Source organism: Leguminivora glycinivorella, chromosome 23 (genome assembly GCF_023078275.1).
Source record: "Leguminivora glycinivorella isolate SPB_JAAS2020 chromosome 23, LegGlyc_1.1, whole genome shotgun sequence".
Taxonomy (NCBI): domain Eukaryota; kingdom Metazoa; phylum Arthropoda; class Insecta; order Lepidoptera; family Tortricidae; genus Leguminivora; species Leguminivora glycinivorella.
In genome coordinates, this window is record NC_062993.1 from 9,916,288 (window position 1) to 9,943,205 (window position 26,918).

The 26,918-nt window shown below is 40.8% G+C and overlaps 1 protein-coding gene and 1 non-coding gene across 2 annotated transcripts; both read left to right on the forward strand.

Moving 5' to 3' along the window:
• Positions 1 to 26,487, forward strand: LOC125238212. Its single transcript, XM_048145486.1, has 9 exons — positions 1 to 8; positions 63 to 211; positions 1,036 to 1,131; positions 9,931 to 10,123; positions 13,853 to 16,467; positions 17,018 to 17,174; positions 18,081 to 18,180; positions 19,448 to 19,558; positions 24,797 to 26,487. The coding sequence occupies exons 1-9, from the start codon at positions 1 to 3 to the stop codon at positions 25,097 to 25,099; spliced, it is 3,732 nt and encodes a 1,243-aa protein (XP_048001443.1). The 3' UTR covers positions 25,100 to 26,487.
• On the forward strand, positions 18,968 to 19,039 carry Trnat-cgu. The gene has a single exon. It is a non-coding gene; the product is annotated as a tRNA-Thr (tRNA).
• Positions 26,488 to 26,918: the final 431 nt, after the last annotated feature.

Sequence of the window (26,918 nt, forward strand, 5' to 3'; positions counted from 1 at the left end):
ATGTACATGTGAATTGCAATAAATAAATATAAATACAAATTCCAACATTTATTTGTTCCCAGATGGTGGCCAGGAATAGTTCTTCATCCCACCGAGATCCCAGACAACATTCTAGCGGTGAAACATTCGCCGTGCGAGTTTGTGGTGCGATTTTTCGGACAGTACGACCATTACTGGGTCAACAGAGGCAGAGTGTTTCCTTTCCAAGAAGGTATGATATTTTTTAACCGACTTCAAAAAAGGAGGAGGTTCTCAATTCGACTGAATTTTTTTTTTTTTTTTTTTTTTTTGTATGTATGTTACTCGATATCTCCGAGAATCGTAGACCGATTTTCAAAATTTTTTTTTTGATCGAACGGGTATAACCCCGAGATGGTCCCATTGGCACCAAGTCGTGGTCTGATGATGGGATCTTGGAGAAATCGAGGGAACTCTTCAAATGTTATAGGCACATGTAATGTTTTTTGTGTATTTTTCAAAGGTGCACCAGTATTTGCGCCTGATGGTAATAATTTTATGTGGCTGAGCTGATGATGGAAGGTCAACTCCTCAATGGTTAGGAGTTAAAGGACAATTCTTTCACTACTGTACATATATTCGGACTGATACATATAATATCACTAGGAACCACTAAAAATCAACAAATAAATTAACTTTTTAACAAAAAATAAAACCGCCTTCAAAAAAAAAGCGTGTTACAAAACACGGAGAAACTAAAAAGCCAAAAATAATAAACCTTCGAATTCAGATTTCTTATCGGATTGCAATAATCTAAACATCCAAATTATAAACAAATCAATTATTTTTGGAGTCGGGACCAGCCTGCGTATGGTTAGGTAGGGCAAACAGGAAATAGCAAGGCGACGAACAGGTCTGGTCTATATGTCTTCGGCCGGCAACCCCCTTTGTCCCGGCCTCTGTAGTAATGTACTATTTTTATATATGTACCATTTATCTTAGGAAGGCGGAGACTTTATGCACAGAAGATGCCATGTTTCCAATAATGGTAATTCACTAAGCAACCTTTTTTTTTAGGTGATTCTGGCAGAATATCTAGTCAGAAGTCCAAGATAGATGCCGCTTTCACAACTGCCATGGAACACGCGCAGAGGGCCTGTGAAATACTGAAAAGTAAGTAGTTACATAATCAGTAAATAAATATGATAGGAGACCCTTAGTGCGTTTTCACATTATCCGATCCAATATCGGATGTCGGACCGATATTACAGGCATTACAGGCGCCATCTTGGATTTTTTCCGTTGCAGTCCTTCTGATATCCGATGTAGGATCGGATAATGTGAAAACGTACTTACACACATTGATATGTCCCACGCTAAGCTCAAGATTTAATGCTTGTGTTGCACATCATATACATAATGTTTATAATAATACAAACAAATGCTTTTACTAGGATACAAACCCAGTACCGATCAACTGTAGGTAGTTTGAAAATAACAAGCACACCTAATATTCAAGCTCAAAACAATTAAATGGTCCGCATTACACGGAAATGAATGTAAATTAAAATACATTTTATTGCTTATGAATAGAAAACTATGATATATTATTAAACTTAAAGATAGGCACATATATTAAAAATTAAAAGTTTGATAAAACCCCCGACCGCGACATAGTGGACCGATTTTCATGAAACATGGCTAAGAACACTCCCGACTAACTCAGCTTTAAAACAAAAAAAAAACTAAATGGAAATCGGTTCATCCGGTCGTGAGCTACGATGCTACAGACAGACACACACAGACAGACACGTCAAACTTATAACATCCCGTTGTTTTTGCGTCGGGGGTTAAAAAAGGATCCAATCCACAAAAATCTGTCAGTCTAATTTGAATTTGCTATCAAAAGGAATCGTATCATAGGAATTTTTAGAGGATAGATCATTTTGAGCTACGTCTAACGGCCCAGCCACGACATTGGTCTAAGCGCGACAGCGGTGAGCGGCAGCCGTACGTGCGAATGAAAAGTCCCATCGCTGTGTCTCGCTCCAATGTATGGCCGCCGCTCACCGCTGTCGCGCTTAGCCCAATGTCGTGGCTGGGCCGTAAATACTCTAAATGTAGGCCGTAAGTTCAAATATCACTAGTAAATTTTAGTTATTTTTAACCCCCGACGTAAAAACGACGGGTGTTATAAGTTTGACGTCTGTCTGTGTGTATGTCTGTATGTGTGTCTATCTGTGTGTGTGTCTGTCGGTGGCATCGTAGCTCCCGAACGGATGAACGGATTTAGATTTAGTTTTTTTTTTGTCTGAAAGCTGAGTAAGTCGGGAGTGTTCTTAGCCATGTTTCATGAAAATCGGTCTACTATATCGCGGTCGGGGTTTTTTCAAGATTTTAATTTTGTGGTTAGGTTATTATAAAAGCAGGTTGTAAAGCAGAACAAAATGATGAACACAAACCATTCACAGACCGCGAGCGCGGCTCCCCGGGAGAGCGGAGCGGGAGGTTTTCTCTCGCGACGCGACACCCTGGTAGCTTACTCGTGCCATGGTTCAGATTATGGCTCTGATTGTTTTGCTTTATTTCTTTATGGTCTATTTAGGCGTGAATGTACCCAAATTTTCATAGTAGCTTAGCGGTTAGAGCGTGCGACTTTCGATCTGGAGGTCGCGGGTTCGAACCCCGGCTCGTACCAATGAGTTGAAATGTCATTTGATATTTGCCAGTCGCTTTCCGGTGAAGAAAAACATCGTGAGGAAACCGGACTAATTCCAATAAGGCCTAGTTACCCTTCGGGTTGGAAGGTCAGATGGCAGTCGATTTCGTAAAAACTAGTGCCTACGCCAAATCTTGGAATTAGTTGTCAGAGCGGACCCCAGACTCCCATGAGCCGTGGTAAATGCCGGGATAACGCAAGGAGGATGATGATGTTGTACCCTAATTTTCATAATTTGTCAAATGATTAATGCTTATGTCTTAGTCGTCCTGGAGCAGTAGTTAAGCTTGCTAGCCAGCACTTTGACTCTTAGTATTAAATATAAAAGAACTAGCTTTTACCCGCGGCTTCGCACGCGTTAGAAAGGGACAAAAAGTAGCCTATGTCACTCTCCATCCCTTCAACTGTCTCCACTTACAAAATCACGTCAATTCGTCGCTCCGTTTGGCCGTGAAAGACAGACAAACAAACAGACACACACACTTTCCCATTTATAATATTAGTATGGATAAGTTTGATGGTAACGATGTACGAATATGTATTACGTATATTATTAATTTATGACGCAAATATATTGTCTATCGTTTATATTATTAGAAACCTATCAAACCTACGAACCACCTACTATATCGAACTACGATATTGTACGAAACAATATCGTATTGAAAGTAGAAATCAATTGACTAATTTGCTGGCAACTATAACATTACGTACAATTTTCTATTCCTTTTACAATGAACAAACACAAAGTGCCAAAAATATGTAGACATACCTTAATGTACAGTCCGCGCACGAGTTCCGTGCATTCGGGGGCTGGGGTAAAGGGAGAGTGTACCCCGCGCCCGTGCGTCGCATCACACCCCACGCTCGCCCGAAAACAGTGTTGGGGACGAATTGAATGCAAATTTATCGAATCTTGTCGCTACACACTCTCCCAAACTTAGTCTCTTTTTAGTTTATTGTTGAGGTAAAAACCACATATTTTTTACTTATTCTAGTCGTAAAGTTTATTGTTACGCACCATCTGCAATTCTGCACGTTTGTGTTATTGATGTTAGCGTCATATTATTATCGTTACGTGTTTATTACCTCTCTTTTTTGTTTTGTCTAATACCTTTCGTCGGGTCTTTATCGGCGTGAGAAAGCGATGCCATCTGCTTGCAGTATGCAATTAAATAAAATATATTTTATATTTTAAGCAATATACAATTAAATAAAAAATATTTTTTTAAACACATACTAGAGGTAATCCGGTTATTATGATTAAATATATAACTATATTATAATTACACTAGTTTTATTTACTTCATTATATCAATTGTTCGTACATATAGAATTAAAAGTGGATTATTAATTTTAATTTGATTAAAATATGATCAAAATAACTTGTTCATAGTACCTAATCTGTCTGACCAAATCAATTATGTACCTAGTTATTTTTTAATATGCATAAAATTAAAATTATTTTTGCTTGGTTCTTTAATGTATGACATAAACCCATCCCCTTTCGTGTCAAATTTTAGTCAAATATGAACCGCGAATTCTTAGCTGCCAGTACGTACAGCAAGAAGGTTATTAGCCGAATAAAATCGCTGATTGGTAGTTTGTGACATTATATGCATTTCAGCTACACTTATCTGTGTGCATTAGTATAAAAGAGATGACTATTGTTTTGTTTACCAGTTTTGATTACAGGGCCTGTAAACGTATTGTCTTGTGTAAATGTAGGCGTAATTGACAACGTTTCAAAATTTTCAATGTCCCTAAATCGAAAACCATTTCGAGATATACGCTTGTAGATCACATAAATCATTTTTTAAATTTTTTTTTCCGCATTTTTAGTATAAAAAATCTTAAAAATAGTTTAAAGGGGAAGTGACGTCAAATAGCTGATTTAGAGCTGCCACTATATCAAAAAAATCTTCCAGTTGGGATGTCACTTGAGTTTGACAGTGAAACTTATAACAGTTCGTAGCAAAGATATTAAAAAAATCATGGCTTAGTCTATGATTCGTAGTCATTCACTAGTGGTTGACAGTGACACTTGACAGTCAGACATACCGGAATGTTTAAGCTGACTGTTAAAACTTTTTTTTTAGGAATGATTTTGTCGTTTTCTTAGGTGTATGAAACAACACATGTGACGTCACGAAGCTGTGTCTTGACGTTTGTAACTTACGCTCTTTCTGCTCGAAGCAGTAATAAAAAGGGAAATTCTCATTAAAATAGCAGTTTTTGGAAAAATAAAAAAATACGTGTATCTTTTAGTATTGAGTTCTTTCAAACCAAACAATAAAAAGTAGTACTCAAAAATATGAAATGTTGTCAATTGTCTATGTGTGCTAAACGGTGCCAAGAATTTGAACGGTAATGTTCTTAAAGGCGGCTTCCATGTTTATCTTAAGCCAGGTTTAGACGAGCAAGTTCTTGCTGCAATAAATTGAGCAATAACTTGCGTTTTTGTTTACACTACATGCAATTTTTGTAGCACAAGTTACATCTGCAAGCTGACAAGCAAGTTCTTGCTGGAAGATTTTGCAGGACTGTTTATATTAGCAATAACTTGTGGCAACTTTTGTTGCATCAAATCGTTGGTCTGTTTAGACTACCTGCAATTTTTCTGTCGCAAGTCTTTTTTAGAAGTTATTAGCAAGATCTTCCTGGCAAGTTCTTGCATACGTGTTTAAATGGGATAAGTGTGTTGGCGATTATACCACAAGTATTTACAAATTAAAAATGCCCGCTCATAGTAAAATGCGTACAGCTGCGGCGATAATAATAGTAGTGGGGAAGAAAACACGGAAGAATAGGAAGGGGGTAAAAGATTGGATTTTAAGACGAGATGTTATAGGAATACAACGCAATGTATTAATCGAACTACGAGAAGAACCTTCACGGTATAAAAAAATTGTAAAAACCGGCCAAGAGCGTGTCGGGCCACGCTCAGTGTAGGGTTCCGTAGTTTTCCGTATTTTTCTCAAAAACTACTGAACCTATCAAGTTCAAAACAATTTTTGCTGCCTGCTTTTTGCTGCTAGATTAGCTGCAGCAAAGCTGTTTTTAGGGTTCCGTAGTCAACTACCCTACCCTTATAGTTTCGCCATGTCTGTCTGTCCGTCCGTCCGCGGATAATCTCAGTAACCGTAAGCACCAGAAAGCTGAAATTTGGTACCAATATGTATATCAATCACGCCAACAATAAAAAATGGAAAAAAATGTTTTATTAGGGTACCCCCTCTACATGTAAAGTGGGGCCTGATATTTTTTTTCATTCCAACCCCAACATGTGATATATTGTTGGATAGGTATTTAAAAATTAATAAAGGTTTACTCAGAGCCCGACACGCTCTTGGCCGGTTTTTAGGGTTCCGTAGTCAACTAGGAACCCTTATAGTTTCGCCATGTCTGTCTGTCCGTCCGTCCGTCCGTCCGTCCGTCCGTCCGTCCGTCCGTCCGTCCGTCCGTCCGTCCGTCCGTCCGTCCGCGGATAATCTCAGTAACCGTTAGCACTAGAAAGCTGAAATTTGGTACCAATATGTATTTCAATCACGCCGACAAAGTGCAAAAATAAAAAATGGAAAAAAATGTTTTATTAGTGTACCCCCCCTACATGTAAAGTGGGGGCTGATATTTTTTTTCATTCCAACCCCAACGTGTGATATATTGTTGGATAGGTATTTAAAAATGAATAAGGGTTTACTAAGATGGTTTTTTGATAATATTAGTATTTTCGGAAATAATCGCTCCTAAAGGAAAAAAAAGTGCGTCCCCCCCCTCTAACTTTTGAACCGTATGTTTAAAAAATATGAAAAAAATCACAAAAGTAGAACTTTATAAAGACTTTCTAGGAAAATTGTTTTGAACTTAATGGGTTCAGTAGTTTTTGAGAAAAATACGGAAAACTACGGAACCCTACACTGAGCGTGGCCCGACACGCTCTTGGCCGGTTTTTTTTCCTAATTTTGTTTCGATAATCTTTACACTTTGTGTCCCATAATTATCCATGTTGCTCATAGTGCAATATCAATTTGATGACTTTGTCACGGATCTAAACTTTTCTATCCGACATGCCAGCAAGAAAACTTTATTCCGTCGACAAAATAAACACAGAAGTTATTGCAGGGATATCTAAAATGTGTTTACACGTTGTACTTGCGGCAAGTGTTGCAAGTTGTAAAACTTGCAAGAAGTCAACTTGCAGCGACTGTTTACACATGGACATTACATTGCAAAAGTATTGTTCTGCAAGTTTTATTGCTCGTCTAAACGTGCAAGTTGTACAACCTACGATAATTGCAGAAGTTACTTGCCGAGTCTATTTTTTGATGTTTACACGCAGAGCTTGCAGCAAGCTAGCAAAAGTTGAAAAAATACAGAAGTTAGCTGTTTACACGACGCAAGTCACTCGTGGAAGTCAACTTCTGCAAATTTAAGGTGGCTCGCTTAGGTTACCCGAAGCTCAGGCTGCGTTAGATGGCGTTAATCTTCAAATTACCAGTCTTATTTTTTTTGTGGAGTCGTACAGGCATTTATATACTTTCAATTATGCTTCGCGAACATTTAATATTAAAATTGACGTATTACAACAAACATTCAACTTCTCATTGTAACGTAAATCCCCTTAATGTAGATAAATTTACTATTTTACACTATTTCTAAGTACCACTCACACATACAAACAGTGTTTTTGTATTCCTTCTAGTCGATAATTTCACGCGGCGACAGCTTGTTTAAATAGCCTTGCGGTAAATACGTGCCATCGCATGATTTGCATGGAAGTACTGGGTTCGAATCCAGGACTTTTTCTCTTTTTTTTTTAATACTATGTCGGTGGCAAATAAGCATACGGTCCGCCTAATGGAAAGCGGTCACCGTAACCTATGGACGCCTGCAACTCAAAGAGTGTCGCATGCGCGTTGCCGCCCCATTAGAAACTTGTACACTCCCCTTTGCTGCGTGTGCACAGCAAAAAGGAGTGTACAAGTTCAAAGGAGGGTTTGGGTTGCCGACGACTCAAAGGACAATAGACGGAACAAATTAGTTCCGTAAGTCCTCCCGTCGTCAGCACCCCACACCCTCGTTGAGCTCTGGCAGCCTTACTCACCGGCAGAAACACAACACTATGAGACACTATTTTTTGTTTTATTATTTATACATAAATGTATATGTACCTACTCGTACAGTAGTTACTGAGCGTTTTCCACAAAAAAGATTAAAAACCTATTCTCTTACATGGTAATAATTTTTGGGTTCGTCGAACTCAGAATTTCTAACATAATTATCCTAATCTGATATTTTTAAAAATTCCAAAAAAGTATAGATAAATTTTAGTTTCTAAACTACGATTCGAATGATTTTTTTTTTCTAATTGTTTATTTTCGATGGAGCAAGGGTATTCAAATCGCTTTTGAAATCTTAAATTAGTAAATGAAAATGCAATAGTTAACTGAGTAACGTAATACTTTAAAAACTCAAGTGGACTTTTTTTATCTAAGGAGTAATTTCGATAAAATATTATATTTAGCGAGGGTATTAAAAGTTGTGTTTTATATCTCAATTTAATAAATATATAGAAAATCAAAATGACAATAAAAATATCAATAGGTTCTCTAAGATAAAATTGATACCTTCGGCTCTCCATTCTTGCTCGGTCAATAAAAAATACGAAATTTATATCCAAAAAAAATACAAAAAGTTAATAGAATCCTGGGAATCGAACGCACCTTCACGGCGTGACAGACGACTGTACACCAACGACGCCATTACATAACACACTGTTCCCGACGAAATTGGGCTATACATATATAATTAATTAAATATAAATAATAATGTCAAATCCATACTAATATTACAAATGGGAAAGGGTGTGTGTCTGTTTGTTTGTCCGTCTTTCACGGCAAAACCGGAGCGACGAATTGACGTGATTATTTAAGGGGATTTAGTTGAAGGGATGGAGAGTGACATATGTTACTTTTGTCTCTTTCTAACGCAAGCGAAGCCGCGGGCAAAAGCTAGTACAGCACGGGTAGCATGGTCACGTGATAGACGATAAAATATCAGGCCGTCCCTGTCGCACTATTAGTAAGTGCGATTATAGGGACGGCCAGATGTTTTATGATTTATCGCGCGACCATAATTGCCTGCCTGGACCAGATTATATTGATGATAATTATTATTTGTAACCATTTAGTTAATATTGTCTTCAGTTACCGCGATAGTTACTCATGAAATAAAAACTATGAAAACGGATTAAATCGCGTATAATGAGTTTAAAATTCATCCCGATGTTTCAAGCACTTTACAGCGTTCGTGGTCAACGGGTGACTGAGGAAAAATTACAATGTGCAAAAGCTACCCATATTCTTGTATTTACCCATTTAGTTGTTGAAGAAAAACATTCACACAACAATAACATAGGTCAACCAGCTCAGTAAATGCAATACTTTAGTAATACTATGCCCACACTATGACCTATGTATAATGTATTATACCAGACGTGTAATATTTTATTTTATCAACAAAGGCATAATAAAGGATTGTATTGTATTTTTGTATGAAAATAAAAAATAGGAAAGCAATATAGTAATAGTCAAATATTCCATAAAAATAAAAAATACTTAATAAATCCATAAAAGTTCAAATGATTAAAAAAAACTTCGGATTCGAACCCACGATCTTCTGCATCATAGTCAGTCGTTTGACCGAGACGCCATTTAGATTAACGTTAGCAGTGTCGAAATACACGATATGTATCTTTGTTGACAAAATGCGTCATTATTTCTGAGTCTGCTTGAGTTAACTAAACCAATATCTTTAAATAATTACTTGTCAAGAGCCAAATGTCACTGATGACAATGTCAACTAAAAATGCGCGAAATATGACGGCTCTGTGTCTGTACACAAAATTTGGCACGCACATTTACGTAAAATTAATAAAAAATTCACAAGGATTTGTCCATGATTTCTGTATGAAACAATGTATTTCATTCACTACCGCGACGACGGATAATGTATAGTAGATGTATGCGCATATTTTTATTTAGTTGTAGTGTGCGGTGACTAAATAAATGGTAGATGTTTTTTGTATGGAAAGCGAGCCACCTTAATTGCTCGTCTAAACCTGGCTTTACTTCGTTGATGTAAGGCCATTAACTTAAAACTTAACTAAATGTAATTCACTTTAAATTACACGAAATCAACCTAATACTTGCTTCTACGTTTATTTTATTCTTATATGTACGTTGTTTTTCAAGAAATGCAGCCCAACGAAGAAGAAGACTTAGACATCGCCTCTTCCCTCCTACCACCGCACTACGTCAAGCTAAAAGTGAACAAGCCAGCCGGCAGCGTCGTTAGAAGAGATGTAGATGCCAACTCGCTCACTCAGTGCGACTGCGACCCGAACCAAATGGACCCTTGCGGGATATACTCTCACTGTCTCAACAGGTAAGAAGGAGGGAGATCGACTATTATAATTTAATATCCGATGGAACGTGGATAAAGACGTAGTGGGCAAAGACTTGAGTATTTATAAACCATTTATAAACAAACTTAGATCATTGTTAATACGAAAGGCATATTATACAATACAATCGAGGAATTTTTATCAGATAGTACACTAGAATAAATAAATACTATATATGTAATAATCAATTTAATTTAACTCTTTTTTTTATAAATATCTTTTTTTATCATATTTAATTTAATTTAATTATTTAATAGTTGAGCTTTTATGATGACGAAGATAATTATTGACTGACATGTTCTTATTTTTATTATCACATATTTTGCTTATTTTCTTTATTAATATTTTATTGTGTAATGATTAATGTAGTTCTGTTTATAACATGTAAATAGCTACAATTAGTTTTAAGGTAATTGCAACGCCCTAACAGGGTATCATGTACCGACTTATTGTAACTTTACCACCTGTATATGTAATGAACATGAATGCAATAAATGATATGAATATGAATATGAGTACGTGTATACGGGGTCCATACGGGTATGCGACGCCGTCGATACGTTTCAGTGGGCAAGGTAGTCCGTATCGCGTAAATTTCGTGCCGGATACGCTCCTAGCGCGGTCATGGTATGGTACAGTCTAGAGATGGGCCGAATATGGACTTTGCCGAATACGAATATTCGGTTACGCCATGTTTTAAAAGGGGATGTTCATTAAAACTATTAAATGATTGATAATGGTTACATATCCCATACAACCATTTCGGTCGCAAAATCTTCAAATCAGTAACTAACTGTCAAATGTGACATAACGCGTGGTAATGTCGTGCAAACAATGCGACCGTATTGATGCAATAACAAAATGTAGTCGTCGTGTGCACTTGTTACGGTAACAAAATGTGTACGAATCTGTGGCTGTCAATGTCACTGTCAGAACGATTTTTAACGACACTTTATTAGTCGACGTATGCACACATAACGGTAACAACATGTGGACGAATTTGTAGCTGTCATTGTCACTGTCAGAACGGCTTCTGACAGTGACATTGACAGAATTTGTACACACATGTGTAGGTCTGATTACCGAACTGCTCCTAAACCACTGTATCCGCAAATGACAATCTGAAATACGAAGGTTTCTCAAACTGTCTTGTGAAGTTGTGGACTGGTCGCTTTGAATCATTTAAATAAGAGCGAATTAAATAATAATAAACGACGACGACCATTTAAGCACTCTTCGACATTTTACAGAAATGTGGGAAAGTTAAGAAAAGTACAGAACGATAATACAAATAGATAAGCACTTTATAGTTACTTAATGTATTAGATATATAATTTTTAATTATTATTGATAAAAAAGATGTGTAGTATTGCTTTACACAATAAAAGTAGGTATCAAATGAAATAGAGTATTTACTGTGATATTAATAGATGTCTTGTGAAGTGCATACTAGAGTAAATTCCTATACATAACGTAGTTCATTATTTTTAGGCAGAAATGGCACAGAAGTTCAGATCGCTGAAATTAATGTTGATAGTAATATTGGGTTGGCACAAAAGTAATGAGACACTTGGTTTACGTTTTATATTTTTTATTATTATTACAATACAAAAAGCTTAGTCGATGATGTAATCACCATTAGCATCTATGACTTCTTGCCAACGATCCGGCAAAGTTTGGATGCCTTTCGCCCAGAACTCTGATGGCTGTGCCTCGAAAAAGTTGTTCAACTCCACCTGTACATCATGGAAATCATTGAATTGTTTACCCCGCAAATGTCGTTTCAGGGCTCTAAACAAATGAAAGTCTGATGGTGCAAGGTCTGGAGAATAAGGTGGGTGGGGTATCGTCTCCCAGCCCAGGTTCTGCAGCTGTTGGCGAACGGTAGATGCGACATGAGGTCGAGCGTTATCATGTAGTAAAATTACAGTGGCTCGTCTTCGTCGTTTTTTCTTGATAGCAGAAGATAGTCGATTTAAAACACTCCCTTCGTTCGTGTATTAATTTATCGCTACTCGTATCGATTTTCCTCTTTTCCGCACTTGCATCTACAAGTATTTTGTTTGGGTTACAAAAAAACAAATTATTTACTCTACTACGTTTTATTTATCTCTCTTTAACATTTCAAATTTGTGGACACTTATCTCTACAAAAATCTTGACAAAAGAAGTTCAGATCGCTGAAATTAATGTTGATAGTAATATTAATGACGACTACTTCAACAAGTGTCAATTGTAAAATGCCGCAAAATACTAGTTGCTCTATAGAAGACCATAATAATATGGTCCCCGATCCTTTACAACCCAGCAGCTCGGTACGCATGTTACAATTTTTTTAATCTTCTTCAGTGAGGACAACTGAGTACGACGGCATATTTAATTGTTTATAAAGTTTGAGGATACCTGGAAAAAATGAATACAGGAAGCCATTTTGTAAATCCAATAAAGATTCACTGCTTTCGGTCACGCGTGTACGCTACGACCATTCTGCGACCGTTTGTTGACCGTTTGGTGACCGTTTGTCGACTGTTTTTTACATAGAATATTACCCAGTCTTAATCCATATTTTAACAACTTTATTGGTTTTCTAGGCATTAGTTTTATTATTTCAGTATAGTATATGCACCGAAGCACTAAAACTTCACCAATCAATACAGTTATGTTATATATGTACCAGTGGCGGGGCGTGAAAATATTCGTTGATAAAGCCGGAGGGGTTTTCGGGATCTGTTTTATATGAACTTCTACAGATACTGGAGAATTTTAGGGAACCCGTAGGGAATCGAGTTGTATCGACGCCCCGCCACTGATATGTACACAAACACCGAGTAGTCAATAATATTATTGCTGGTTAAACTGAGATAAATTGATGGCGCGTTGATAAATTTAGACTTATTTTATGAAATCACTCGAGCAATTTAATTGGCCATGGTAATTAGCCCACATTATATTACAAATGCAAACAATATCTATTTATCTTTAACAAATTCTTACGCCATTACATTTTAATGTCAAATGTTTTTATTTCTTTTTTACTTTGACGTCACTGACAGTCGCCATTTGAAAAGAATGAAATGAACGAATGATTTTGTGAAAGTAGTCGCCAAACGGTAACAATGTGTGCACGCGTAGTGCACACTTATGTCACTTCTGTGACCATTTGTGCCTGTTACCAATCGTCCCCATTTGGGTCGCCTCGACTAAACGTCGACCGTACTGCAACTAAGCATTGAGACCCGAAGACCTGTGTGTACACAAAATAGGACGATTTGCGTAGGAACGACGACCGATTATGGTTATATGGGATGTTACTACAACTATGTTTTTATGATTTAGTAGATAACTAAAACTTCGTTAAAAGTGTTAAAACCGCTCTAAACTCTTCTCAACTCTTAAACTAAGGTTTTTTTAACTTTTTTACACAATATTTTGACGCATAGGTTTCTCTCTTTTTAGCAGTTCCTTAAAAAGCTACTAAAATAGGAGCGTATTATCCAATGGTAATTTACATTTACATTAGTTAGAACGGTAGATTTACATTAGTTATTTACTTTGTTTATTCGGTAAATATTCGGCAATGTAACCGAATTATTCGGCCGAATACGAACATTGAAAAACTCGCCGAATACCGAATATTTACCGAATATTCGGCCCATCTCTAGTACAGTCTAGTGCAGACCTTTATTCACAGAGGCAACTTTTTTCTTGTAGGATGCTGCTAACGGAGTGCGGGCCGACGTGCCGCGCGGGCGAGCGCTGCAGCAACCGCGCGTTCGAGAAGCGGCAGTACCCGCGCCTGCAGGCCTACCGCACGCCGCACCGCGGCTGGGGGCTGCGCACGCTGCAGGACATCAAGCAGGGTACGTACATGTCCCGACATGTCCCGCATGCGACCGCTACAACCGCGCGTTCGAGAAGCGGCAGTACCCGCGCCTGCAGGCCTACCGCACGCCGCACCGCGGCTGGGGGCTGCGCACGCTGCAGGACATCAAGCAGGGTACGTACATGTCCCGACATGTCCCGCATGCGACCGCTACAACCGCGCGTTCGAGAAGCGGCAGTACCCGCGCCTGCAGGCCTACCGCACGCCGCACCGCGGCTGGGGGCTGCGCACGCTGCAGGACATCAAGCAGGGTACGTACATGTCCCGACATGTCCCGCATGCGACCGCTACAACCGCGCGTTCGAGAAGCGGCAGTACCCGCGCCTGCAGGCCTACCGCACGCCGCACCGCGGCTGGGGGCTGCGCACGCTGCAGGACATCAAGCAGGGTACGTACATGTCCCGACATGTCCCGCATGCGACCGCTACAACCGCGCGTTCGAGAAGCGGCAGTACCCGCGCCTGCAGGCCTACCGCACGCCGCACCGCGGCTGGGGGCTGCGCACGCTGCAGGACATCAAGCAGGGTACGTACATGTCCCGACATGTCCCGCATGCGACCGCTACAACCGCGCGTTCGAGAAGCGGCAGTACCCGCGCCTGCAGGCCTACCGCACGCCGCACCGCGGCTGGGGGCTGCGCACGCTGCAGGACATCAAGCAGGGTACGTACATGTCCCGACATGTCCCGCATGCGACCGCTACAACCGCGCGTTCGAGAAGCGGCAGTACCCGCGCCTGCAGGCCTACCGCACGCCGCACCGCGGCTGGGGGCTGCGCACGCTGCAGGACATCAAGCAGGGTACGTACATGTCCCGACATGTCCCGCATGCGACCGCTACAACCGCGCGTTCGAGAAGCGGCAGTACCCGCGCCTGCAGGCCTACCGCACGCCGCACCGCGGCTGGGGGCTGCGCACGCTGCAGGACATCAAGCAGGGTACGTACATGTCCCGACATGTCCCGCATGCGACCGCTACAACCGCGCGTTCGAGAAGCGGCAGTACCCGCGCCTGCAGGCCTACCGCACGCCGCACCGCGGCTGGGGGCTGCGCACGCTGCAGGACATCAAGCAGGGTACGTACATGTCCCGACATGTCCCGCATGCGACCGCTACAACCGCGCGTTCGAGAAGCGGCAGTACCCGCGCCTGCAGGCCTACCGCACGCCGCACCGCGGCTGGGGGCTGCGCACGCTGCAGGACATCAAGCAGGGTACGTACATGTCCCGACATGTCCCGCATGCGACCGCTACAACCGCGCGTTCGAGAAGCGGCAGTACCCGCGCCTGCAGGCCTACCGCACGCCGCACCGCGGCTGGGGGCTGCGCACGCTGCAGGACATCAAGCAGGGTACGTACATGTCCCGACATGTCCCGCATGCGACCGCTACAACCGCGCGTTCGAGAAGCGGCAGTACCCGCGCCTGCAGGCCTACCGCACGCCGCACCGCGGCTGGGGGCTGCGCACGCTGCAGGACATCAAGCAGGGTACGTACATGTCCCGACATGTCCCGCATGCGACCGCTACAACCGCGCGTTCGAGAAGCGGCAGTACCCGCGCCTGCAGGCCTACCGCACGCCGCACCGCGGCTGGGGGCTGCGCACGCTGCAGGACATCAAGCAGGGTACGTACATGTCCCGACATGTCCCGCATGCGACCGCTACAACCGCGCGTTCGAGAAGCGGCAGTACCCGCGCCTGCAGGCCTACCGCACGCCGCACCGCGGCTGGGGGCTGCGCACGCTGCAGGACATCAAGCAGGGTACGTACATGTCCCGACATGTCCCGCATGCGACCGCTACAACCGCGCGTTCGAGAAGCGGCAGTACCCGCGCCTGCAGGCCTACCGCACGCCGCACCGCGGCTGGGGGCTGCGCACGCTGCAGGACATCAAGCAGGGTACGTACATGTCCCGACATGTCCCGCATGCGACCGCTACAACCGCGCGTTCGAGAAGCGGCAGTACCCGCGCCTGCAGGCCTACCGCACGCCGCACCGCGGCTGGGGGCTGCGCACGCTGCAGGACATCAAGCAGGGTACGTACATGTCCCGACATGTCCCGCATGCGACCGCTACAACCGCGCGTTCGAGAAGCGGCAGTACCCGCGCCTGCAGGCCTACCGCACGCCGCACCGCGGCTGGGGGCTGCGCACGCTGCAGGACATCAAGCAGGGTACGTACATGTCCCGACATGTCCCGCATGCGACCGCTACAACCGCGCGTTCGAGAAGCGGCAGTACCCGCGCCTGCAGGCCTACCGCACGCCGCACCGCGGCTGGGGGCTGCGCACGCTGCAGGACATCAAGCAGGGTACGTACATGTCCCGACATGTCCCGCATGCGACCGCTACAACCGCGCGTTCGAGAAGCGGCAGTACCCGCGCCTGCAGGCCTACCGCACGCCGCACCGCGGCTGGGGGCTGCGCACGCTGCAGGACATCAAGCAGGGTACGTTGCTCTAAATTATAAGCCCGTTAGAACTCGTTTCCTCTATGTCGGGTGTAGGATCCTGATGTTAATTTGGTGTCAGCGCCTCTATTCCCACTTGTCGAGTGTCGGGTATTTCAAACGGTTCGGTCGGCGGTACGAGGGGTGCGGGCGGCGCGGTGTCGGATCCGAATAGTGTGAATAGCACCATACTTACTCTTAGGCCGTTTTCACATTATACGATCTGATATCGAATGTTGGAAGGATTTCAATAGAAAGAATCCAAGATGGCGCCTGTAATGTATGGGATATCGGTCCGACATCCGATATCGGATCGGATAATGTGAAATCAATGTGTGTAAGTACGTTTTCACATTATCCGATCCGACATCGCATATCAGAAGGATTCCAATGGAACTTGAAAATGGTGCAACTTTTACTGGGGTCATGTTAGGTTGGTTGGATTCCTCTTGGGCTGGTCTACCTCTAGTGTCACTGTGGCGTGTCCTTTTTGAGACACCGTGTCTCTCTTTGCTTGTTTTTTAATTTAATATTTTTTTTTCCCATTCAGGTCAATTCGTAATCGAATACGTGGGCGAGCTGATCGACATGGAGGAGTTCCGCAGAAGGATGTGCCGCAAGCACGAGATCCGGGACGAGAACTTCTACTTCCTCACGCTAGATAAAGAGCGCATGATCGACGCGGGGCCTAAAGGCAACCTAGCCAGGTAATAGGATTAAATAGTAGGGGGCCAAGTATTGAACCCTGAGGTACTCCAGGAATTAGGAAGTGTATAGGTTCTAGAAAAGCACCCTTTGGTACTCCAAGATAAATCATCAAATTCTATCTAATTGGACAGGAATTATAGACGCAGTCTAGCCAGGTAAAATCTATTCAAATATGCTATTTTTATGTTAAAACATTAAGGGGGGCAAATGTTGAACCCTGAGGTACTCCAGGAATCAGGAATTGTATGGCTCCTAGAATTGAACCTTGTGGCACTCCAAGATAAATCATCAAAGTCCGTCTAGTTCGATTATTTTTTAATTGGTGGTTGAACACGTGGGCGAGCTGATCAACATGGGTTCCCTACTTCCTCACGCTGGACAAGGAGCGCATGATCGTCGCGGGGCCTAAAGGCAACCGTGGTCAACGGGTGACGGACGCTGTACAGTGTTCGAAACGTCGGGATGAATTGTAAATTCGTTATACGCGATATAATCCGTTTCCGTAGTTTTATTTCATGATAGTTACGCGGTAACCAAAGACAATATTACGAAGGAAAATCTTTTCGCACTACATCTGTACGTAAAATAAAACTTTTAATTTATTATGTCAATGTAAAAGCCCTTTGCTATTGTTAGGGAATAAAAGCCAGTGTAAGGAAAAGAAAAATAATGTAAAACAGTAGGGGACCAAGAACGGAACCCTGAGGCACTCCGCGGGAAACGCTATTGCTATTAGTGCAAATTTTCACTAAGTCCTAGTTTTTCACCTATTTACCTGGAAGATGATTAGTAGAAGTCTAATTAATAACATTTATTCGTACTCTGCCTTACATGTCTCAAAACAACGTCTGCCAACCGTATCAAAAGCCTTGGACAGATCTAATGTGATTTTGCGTATGTTACAGGTTCATGAACCACTGCTGCGAGCCGAACTGCGAGACGCAGAAGTGGACGGTTCTCGGCGATGTGCGAGTCGGGCTCTTCGCGCTGTACGACATTCCTGCCGTGAGTTACTTACAGCCTAGACTCTAGAATCACACCTCGGACAATGGCGATCAAATATATCCTCGTAAGACCCAATGTACATTACAATCAAATCTTCAAGAAAAGAGCGTACACCCATCTTAAAGGCCGGCAACGCACCTCCAACACCTCTGGTGTTTCGGGTGTCCATGGGCGGCGGTGATCGCTTACCATCAGGCGACCTGTCTGCTCGTTTGCCTCCTATCCCTAAAAAAAAAAAAAAAAAAAAAAACCAATGTACACAGTTATTGCAAAAGAATTTGAATCTTTCATGAACCAAATAAAGTAGAATTTCCCTTGTTATATTACTTTTTGAAACAAACGAAAATATTATTTACTTATTAAACAAGGTTCAAATTCGAAATGGGAAATCTAACAATGGTGGGTCTTACGAGGATATGAAAGAAGCGCGTTACTACGCACACAGCCAGCTCGTGTAGGCGAACGCGTACCATGCTTGTGGGAGTGAGATAAGACAGGTACTGGTCGCGTTGACAGGCGGCAACTGTGAGGCAACCGAGACACAGTGAGCACAGGTACAGTAAGCATAAAGAGTTGCAGGTTCATGAGCCACTGTTGCGGGCCGAACTGCGAGACGTAGAAGTGGATGGTTCTCGGCGATGTGCGAGTCGGGCTCTTCGCGCTATACGACATTCCTGCCGTGAGTACTTGCTCACAACCATGGTGGTGACGCCCTTAGAGTTGGTCAAAGGCGCCTAGCTTTATCAGAGATAACATACACTAGAGAAATTTCGTCGGGTACCACGGCGGGCGGGTGGTCTAGTGGTGAGGACGTTAGCCGCGTAAGCTGAAGACCCGGGTTCGATTCCCGGCTCGGCCACCAGTGGGCCAAAAGAGATGTTGGGAGACCATTGCTGCGCTTCAAGGACTGCGCTAAGAGGGACATGGCAGCCTTTAAAATCGACTACCAAAACTGGGAGAAGCGAACGGAATGGCGAAAGCGCGTTGGAGATGGTCGCAAGTTCGTCGATAAGACCTGGTTTGCGGCACTTGCTGACAAAAGGGAAAGAAGACACCATAGCGGAACGACGCAATCGGTTGCAAGCTTCCCTTGTCAGCTATGTGGCAGAATATGTCGCTCTCGCATAGGTCTCTTTAGTCATCAAAAGCGATGTCTCTCTGACATTGCAACATAAATCGTCTGAAACAGACGCTAAGGCCAGTAGTAGTATCAAAAAATGACCCAATTTCCAGGTTTACTCACAAATATATTTTTGTTGTATTACAGAATTCCGAAGTGACGTTCAACTACAATTTGGAGTGCGCAGGCATAGAGAAGAAACGGTGTCTGTGCGGCGCCAAGAGGTGTTCCGGCTACATTGGGGCTAAACCGAAACAGGTGACTTTAAATAATAACTTACTTCGCAAATCATTCTGTTGTTTATTATAAGTAGATACGCAAATATGGTCATTTTCAGTATTTGGGACTCCCCAATTAGCGTAAGTTGTTAACAAAAATTAACTCGCTGACAGTTTTGTGACGACATTTAAGCATAAAATCTGTCTAAAAAATTACTTTTTTTTTACATTCTGAATGTAGATTATTGCTTAAACTTTATGTAATTAACACAAAAATATTTTATTGAAATTTCATGCTTACTTATCGTCACAAAACTGACAGCGAGTTAATTTTTGTTAACGACTTACGCTAATTGGGGGGTCCCAAATACTGAAAATGCCCATATACGTGTGACGTATGCGCTGATAGTTCAGTGTAGCAAAGACTTACCCCCTTATCCATAAACGTTCACTAAAGTTAACAAGCCGATAAAGTTCGTTTGTCCTTTTCCGACGTATTGGTCTAATAGAAAGGGACAAACGAACTTTATCGGCTTGATAACTTTAGTGAACGTTTATGAATAAGGGGGTTATAATATGTAACTCCGTATAGACAGCTACAGTCTAAGAAAAAAACGTACCTTAGAACCATATAGAAATAGGTACAGTCACGGACTTTAATTTTTGATCCACTTCTAGCTCATTTTATACTGGAACGTCATAGCTTAAGGTGGCTCGCTTTCCATACAAAAAACATCTACCATTTATTTAGTCACCGCACACTACAACTAAATAAAAATATGCGCATACATCTACTATACATTATCCGTCGTCGCGGTAGTGAATGAAATACATTGTTTCATACAGAAATCATGGACAAATCCTTGTGAATTTTTTATTAATTTTACGTAAATGTGCGTGCCAAATTTTGTGTACAGACACAGAGCCGTCATATTTCGCGCATTTTTAGTTGACATTGTCATCAGTGACATTTGGCTCTTGACAAGTAATTATTTAAAGATATTGGTTTAGTTAACTCAAGCAGACTCAGAAATAATGACGCATTTTGTCAACAAAGATACATATCGTGTATTTCGACACTGCTAATGTAAATCGAAATGGCGTCCTGGTCAAACGACTGACTATGATGCAGAAGATCGTGGGTTCGAATCCGAAGTTTTTTTTAATCATTTGAACTTTTATGGATTTATTAAGTATTTTTTATTTTTTTAATGGAATATTTGACTATTACTATATTGCTTTCCTATTTTTTATTTTCATACAAAAATACAATACAATCCTTTATTATGCCTTTGTTGATAAAATAAAATATTACACGTCTGGTCATAATACATTATACATAGGTCATAGTGTGGGCATAGTATTAGTAAAGTATTGCATTTACTGAGCTGGTTGACCTATGTTATTGTTGTGTGAATGTTTTTCTTCAACAACTAAATGGTTATATACAAGAATATGGGTAGCTTTTGCACATTGTAATTTTTCCTCAGTCACCCGTTGACCACGAACGCTGTAAAGTGTTTGAAACATTGGGATGAATTTTAAACTCATTATACGCGATTTAATCCGTTTTCATAGTTTTTATTTCATGAGTAACTATCGCGGTAACTGAAGACAATATTAACTAAATGGTTACAAATAATAATTATCATCAATATAATCTGGTCCAGGCAGGCAATTATGGTCGCGCGATAAATGATAAAACATCTGGCCGTCCCTATAATCGCACTCACTAATAGTGCGACAGGGACGGCCTGATATATTATCGTCTATCGCGCGAGCGCGACCATGCTACCCGTGCTGTACTAGCTTTTGCCCGCGGCTTCGCTTGCGTTAGAAAGAGACAAAAGTAGCATATGTCACTCTCCATCCCTTCAACTATCTCCACTTAAAAAACATGTCAATCCGTCGCTCCGTTTGGCCGTGAAAGACGGACAAACAAACAAACACACATTATCTTTGGTGAAACAACGAATTCTTCCACTTCAGATTATAGAGTAACCAGCTTTATACCGCTTTATACAGCTTTATACCGCTTTTGATAAACTAGCTTTTGACCGCGGCTTCGCTCACGTAAGAAAGAGACAAAAAGTAGAATCAAAAAATCACGTCAATTCGTCGCTCCGGTTTTGCCGTGAAAGACGGACAAACAAACAGACACACACCATTTCCCATTTGTAATATTAGTATGGATTTGACATTATTATTTATATTTAATTAATTATATATGTATAGCCTAATTTCGTCGGGAACAGCGTGTTATGTAATGGCGTCGTTGGTGTACAGTCGTCTGTCACGCCGTGAAGGTGCGTTCGATTCCCAGGATTCTATTAACTTTTTGTATTTTTTTGGATATAAATTTCGTATTTTTTATTGACCGAGCAAGAATGGAGAGCCGAAGGTATCAATTTTATCTTAGAGAACCTATTGATATTTTTATTGTCATTTTGATTTTCTATTTATTAAGTTGAGATATAAAACACAACTTTTAATACCCTCGCTAAATATAATATTTTATCGAAATTACTCCTTAGATAAAAAAAGTCCACTTGAGTTTTTAAAGCATAACGTTACTCAGTTAACTATTGCATTTTCATTTACTAATTTAAGATTTCAAAAGCGATTTGAATACCCTTGCTCCATCGAAAATAAACAATTAGAAAAAAAAAATCATTCGAATCGTAGTTTAGAAACTAAAATTTATCTATACTTTTATGGAATTTTTAAAAATATCAGATTAGGATAATTATGTTAGAAATTCTGAGTTCGACGAACCCAAAAATTATTACCATGTAAGAGAATAGGTTTTTAATTTTTTTTGTGGTTAACGCTCAGTAACTACTGTACGAGTACATATACATTTATGTATAATAATAAAACAAAAAATAGTGTCTCATAGTGTTGTGTTCCTGCCGGTGAGTAAGGCTGCCAGAGCTCAACGAGGGTGTGGGGTGGGACTTACGGAACTAATTTGTTCCGTCTATTGTCCTTTGAGTCGTCGGCAACCCAAACCCTCCTTTGAACTTGTACACTCCTTTTGCTGTGCACACGCAGCAAAGGGGAGTGTACAAGTTTCTAATGGGGCGGCAACGCGCATGCGACACTCTTTGAGTTGCAGGCGTCCATAGGTTACGGTGACCGCTTTCCATTAGGCGGACCGTATGCTTATTTGCCACCGACGTAGTATTAAAAAAAAAAGAGAAACAGTCCTGGATTCGAACCCAGTACTTCCATGCAAATCATGCGATGGCACGTATTTACCGCAAGGCTATTTAAACAAGCTGTCGCCGCGTGAAATTATCGACTAGAAGGAATACAAAAACACTGTTTGTATGTGTGAGTGGTACTTAGAAATAGTGTAAAATAGTAAATTTATCTACATTAAGGGGATTAATGTTACAATGAGAAGTTGAATGTTTGTTGTAATACGTCAATTTTAATATTAAATGTTCGCGAAGCATAATTGAAAGTATATAAATGCCTGTACGACTCCACAAAAAAAATAAGACTGGTAATTTGAAGATTAACGCCATCTAACGCAGCCTGAGCTTCGGGTAACCTAAGCGAGCCACCTTAACTATGCTTAACTATGAGATGTCCAATATAAATTGAGCTAGAAGTGGATCAACAATTTAAGTGTGTGACCGCACGGTGGCCTAGATGGCGTTACACCTTTTGGGAACGCTCGGCTAGATGGCGCTAATATTAATATTTGACATTTTAACACATATCAAGAATATGGGCCAAATTGTCAAAACTGAGGTTTAAAAGTTTTAAGCTTGTGTCGAGAGATGGCAGTCTATGCACTGTAATTACACATTTTACTTTGACAGTAACTCTCTATAATACTTGATCCTCTTTGAATGTATAGCCTGACAAGTTTTTATTTGACCCTCGCCACGTTGCGGAATTTCAGTTGAACTAATTTCTTTTACTGGCAAGGATTACTATTTGACACCCGTCGTCGAAAGTCATCGAATGTGAGTTATGTAAATGAGAAGTAAATATTATACATTTTCTAACGGTTTCATCGCAAATATGCCCAAAATAATATTTAAAAAAGTGAAAATAGTTATACTTAACGTGATAAATATACTAACAACAAAAGAGGATGAAGGATTTCACAGTATTTCGATAACAATGTTCCGAAATCGGTTGTTGACATGTCTGGTACTGACAATTTATAGTGCGGTTCTCCTGTACTGATTATTTGGTTTCGATTTAGCTTAATATCTTTTTTGTTCTTATTTAAGATGTCTGTAGCTCTGCCCGTAAAAAATATTTATAGAAATAAGGAGGTCACATCATTGACACCAGTATAAAACAAGGTCCCACGCAAAAATAATCGACGACTTCGATAAAGACACAAGATTTATGGATTTTGGGCTGTGCGGAGACAAGTAGCGAGTATTTAAACCTTGCTTATTAAACTTGGATTCTCTAAAACCATGTTTTCATTCTCTTCAAATATTAACGCGAAACCAGTATACGCTGTCCCCATTATATATGACGTCCGCACATTATTGCCATATGAAAGCGGTTTGTAGCGACACTCTTTCAGGGTCAAATAAAATGTTGTCAGGCTATAGTATGAAGAAAATAGTTTTAATGAAATTCCGCAACATGGCGCGCAGTCATACATTTTTGGTCAGGCTTTAATCGATAACCTTCTATTACTTGCAGGGCTTATGTTTCCGAAATAATGGTATTTTCTGTCTTCTTTAATAGCTAGCACCTCACTTCCACTCAATCAAATATCTTTGTTGGTAATGATTTAAATTGCAAGTGTTATACCAGCTTTGGAATCATTATTTGATAATCTAGTTTCTAGATAGTTCGTCACTTGCTGATTTTTGAAAATAAATCACAAATTACTTATTCGCAAAGTGTATTTTACAAACTTTTAGGTTTATAGATCTTTATTTTCTCAAAGAAATTATACATTTCACTTTAGAGAAATACATATAACTAAAACAGAAATAAAATGTTAGGTAGTAAATAAGTATAACGAGTGCACACCCGCTTTAAAAAAATAAGTTAACTAAAACTTAAATTAAATAAATTATAGTACAACGCGTGTTTTAATAATTCAACAATTACAATTATTGTGTACAAACTATGCCAGGTATATTTAATTTTTACATTTTTATCTTGCTAATAACGTCTAAGTACTTACTACACACGTAAAGTATATTTTACAGTGCATGTATCCCGTAAAAAAATCGTAAAATGTAAGTGCATGCTTAGTATTATATGTAATAACCCCATGTTATCTCAGTTACAGGAAGACAAACCAAAACTACCCAAGCGCACATACAAGAAACGTAAACCCGCCGAAGATCCCAAACCAAAACCACCTAAAATCAAAATAAAGCCGATCAAACCTCGAGAACTGACCGAAATTGAAAAAGATCTACTTATAATCAAAAACGCTACCAACGGTATGTCTAGCGATTCCGAAGGCAGCAGGGCCAGTCTGGACGATAAGAATCCTAAGGCGTTGAAAAGGAAGAGGGTAAGTTTTTCTACGGACGAGTTGGGTGCAAAGAAAGCTAAGTTGGATAGTGATGACGCCGTCTGATTTCATTTTGTGAATTTAAGGGATATCGATATACCACAGAATATAATACTACAAGTCAAGTACAGAAGACTCACTGTTTTGATGTTCACAAAATGCGTTAATAATTCTTACCTGCAAACGGACCGAGAACAGCCGATTGAGTTCTATTGCGTCGCGCGAAGGTCGTCACCACTGAATGGGTCGCGACTTCGCGGCCGCTAGCATATACTTGTAGCTCTGTGAAATAATCGAGGATTGAGCCAACCCTGGTAATACGTGAAAGGCTTAAGACGTCTAGGTACTTGTTAATAAGTGTTGAAGAAATCTAATGAAAATGAAATATTTATTTTTCAAGTAGGCATATTACAATGCGCATATGAACGTCAAATAAAGCTACGCCGGCTCTAACCCTACGCCTCAGCCTCGAGAAAATTTCAGCCCCCCTCAGTTGGGAGGGGGGGATATCCACTATGGGACCGGCATTGGCAAGAAACTCGGCGGGCCACTTCTTTTCAAAACATTAAATCTTATAATAATTAAGCCAAGGATACACTGAGCTACGGCACGTGTCGAGAGAAATAAGTGTGTTTTTGTTATATGTTATAACAATGATTGGACGGATATTTTACCATCAAACATAGATATTTCTTTGATGAAGAGTTGATGACTGTCTAAAGACAATACAGTCAGCGGTACTTTGACTACGATGGAGTCACTGTTATTTACAGTAACTTGTACAACATTCTTGAAAAACCGTGCTTCTAGTTTTATAACCTTCACTGCCTGCGCGAAGACGTGCACTTGCAATGAAATATTGGAAAACTGCACGCAAGCTATGTGCCATCTCTCACAAGGATCCGTATATTACAACGCGTGCGTGTAAGAACGTTTTCACGCACAGATGTGTACAGGCCATGTAGCCGAATGGCATTTCTGCGACGCGAAACGCCACCGAAACGCTGCGGGAATGTAGTCTGGCTCTGTCGCGCCAATACGCAAGAGCGATAGAGATAGATAGCTACGAAAGCGATATTATCGTGAGCGTTTCTGCATTCGGCTACGCAGACTGGTCGATTCATGAAAGCCGGCATGAATGGAATGAACGAAACTTTTACTATGTGAGATCCACCACTTTATTAGTGAATGTTATACACAGATAAGATAATTTCACTCACTTTCGCTCAATTTCATTCACTCATTCGTTCCATTCCTGCCAGCTCTTGTGAATCAACCTGTGCCGGAACCCACAGCATTACTTAAGATGCCAAATTCGACGTACAATCTAAAACCTGACCAGAAATATATGAGTACGCGCCATCTTGCGGAATTTCAGTAGAACTATTTTTTTCATACAATACTGAACTGTCACCCCATACATCAGAATAGGCTACTAGCCTCCTAGTCAAATCAGCTTCTTTTTAAGAACTGTCAAAACGAATTTGAACGACTTGCTAATATGGAATTAATATGAAATCGAATTGAGTGACGTCACGTTCAACTCAGTTACTTTATATATTTGTACCTGACTTATTAAAAAAAACATAAAAGACATTTATTCATGACGATCACATAACATGTACGGACATGTACAGACATCAAACATAAAACAGCAAAGAACAAAAGGACATAAGTGTTCATCACGAAATGGACCCAACTCAGCATGATGCCAGCGCTGATCTTCCGTAGGGCCCATTTGGTGATGCCACGACAGATAACACATTAATATAAAAACAAAAACAAATACAAAAGTGTAAATAGAAACTGGATTTAAAAATAGCTTCTGTCCATGTTTTTCTTATAATTATCTGATGCTTTATTTCGTGCATGGTACACAATATTT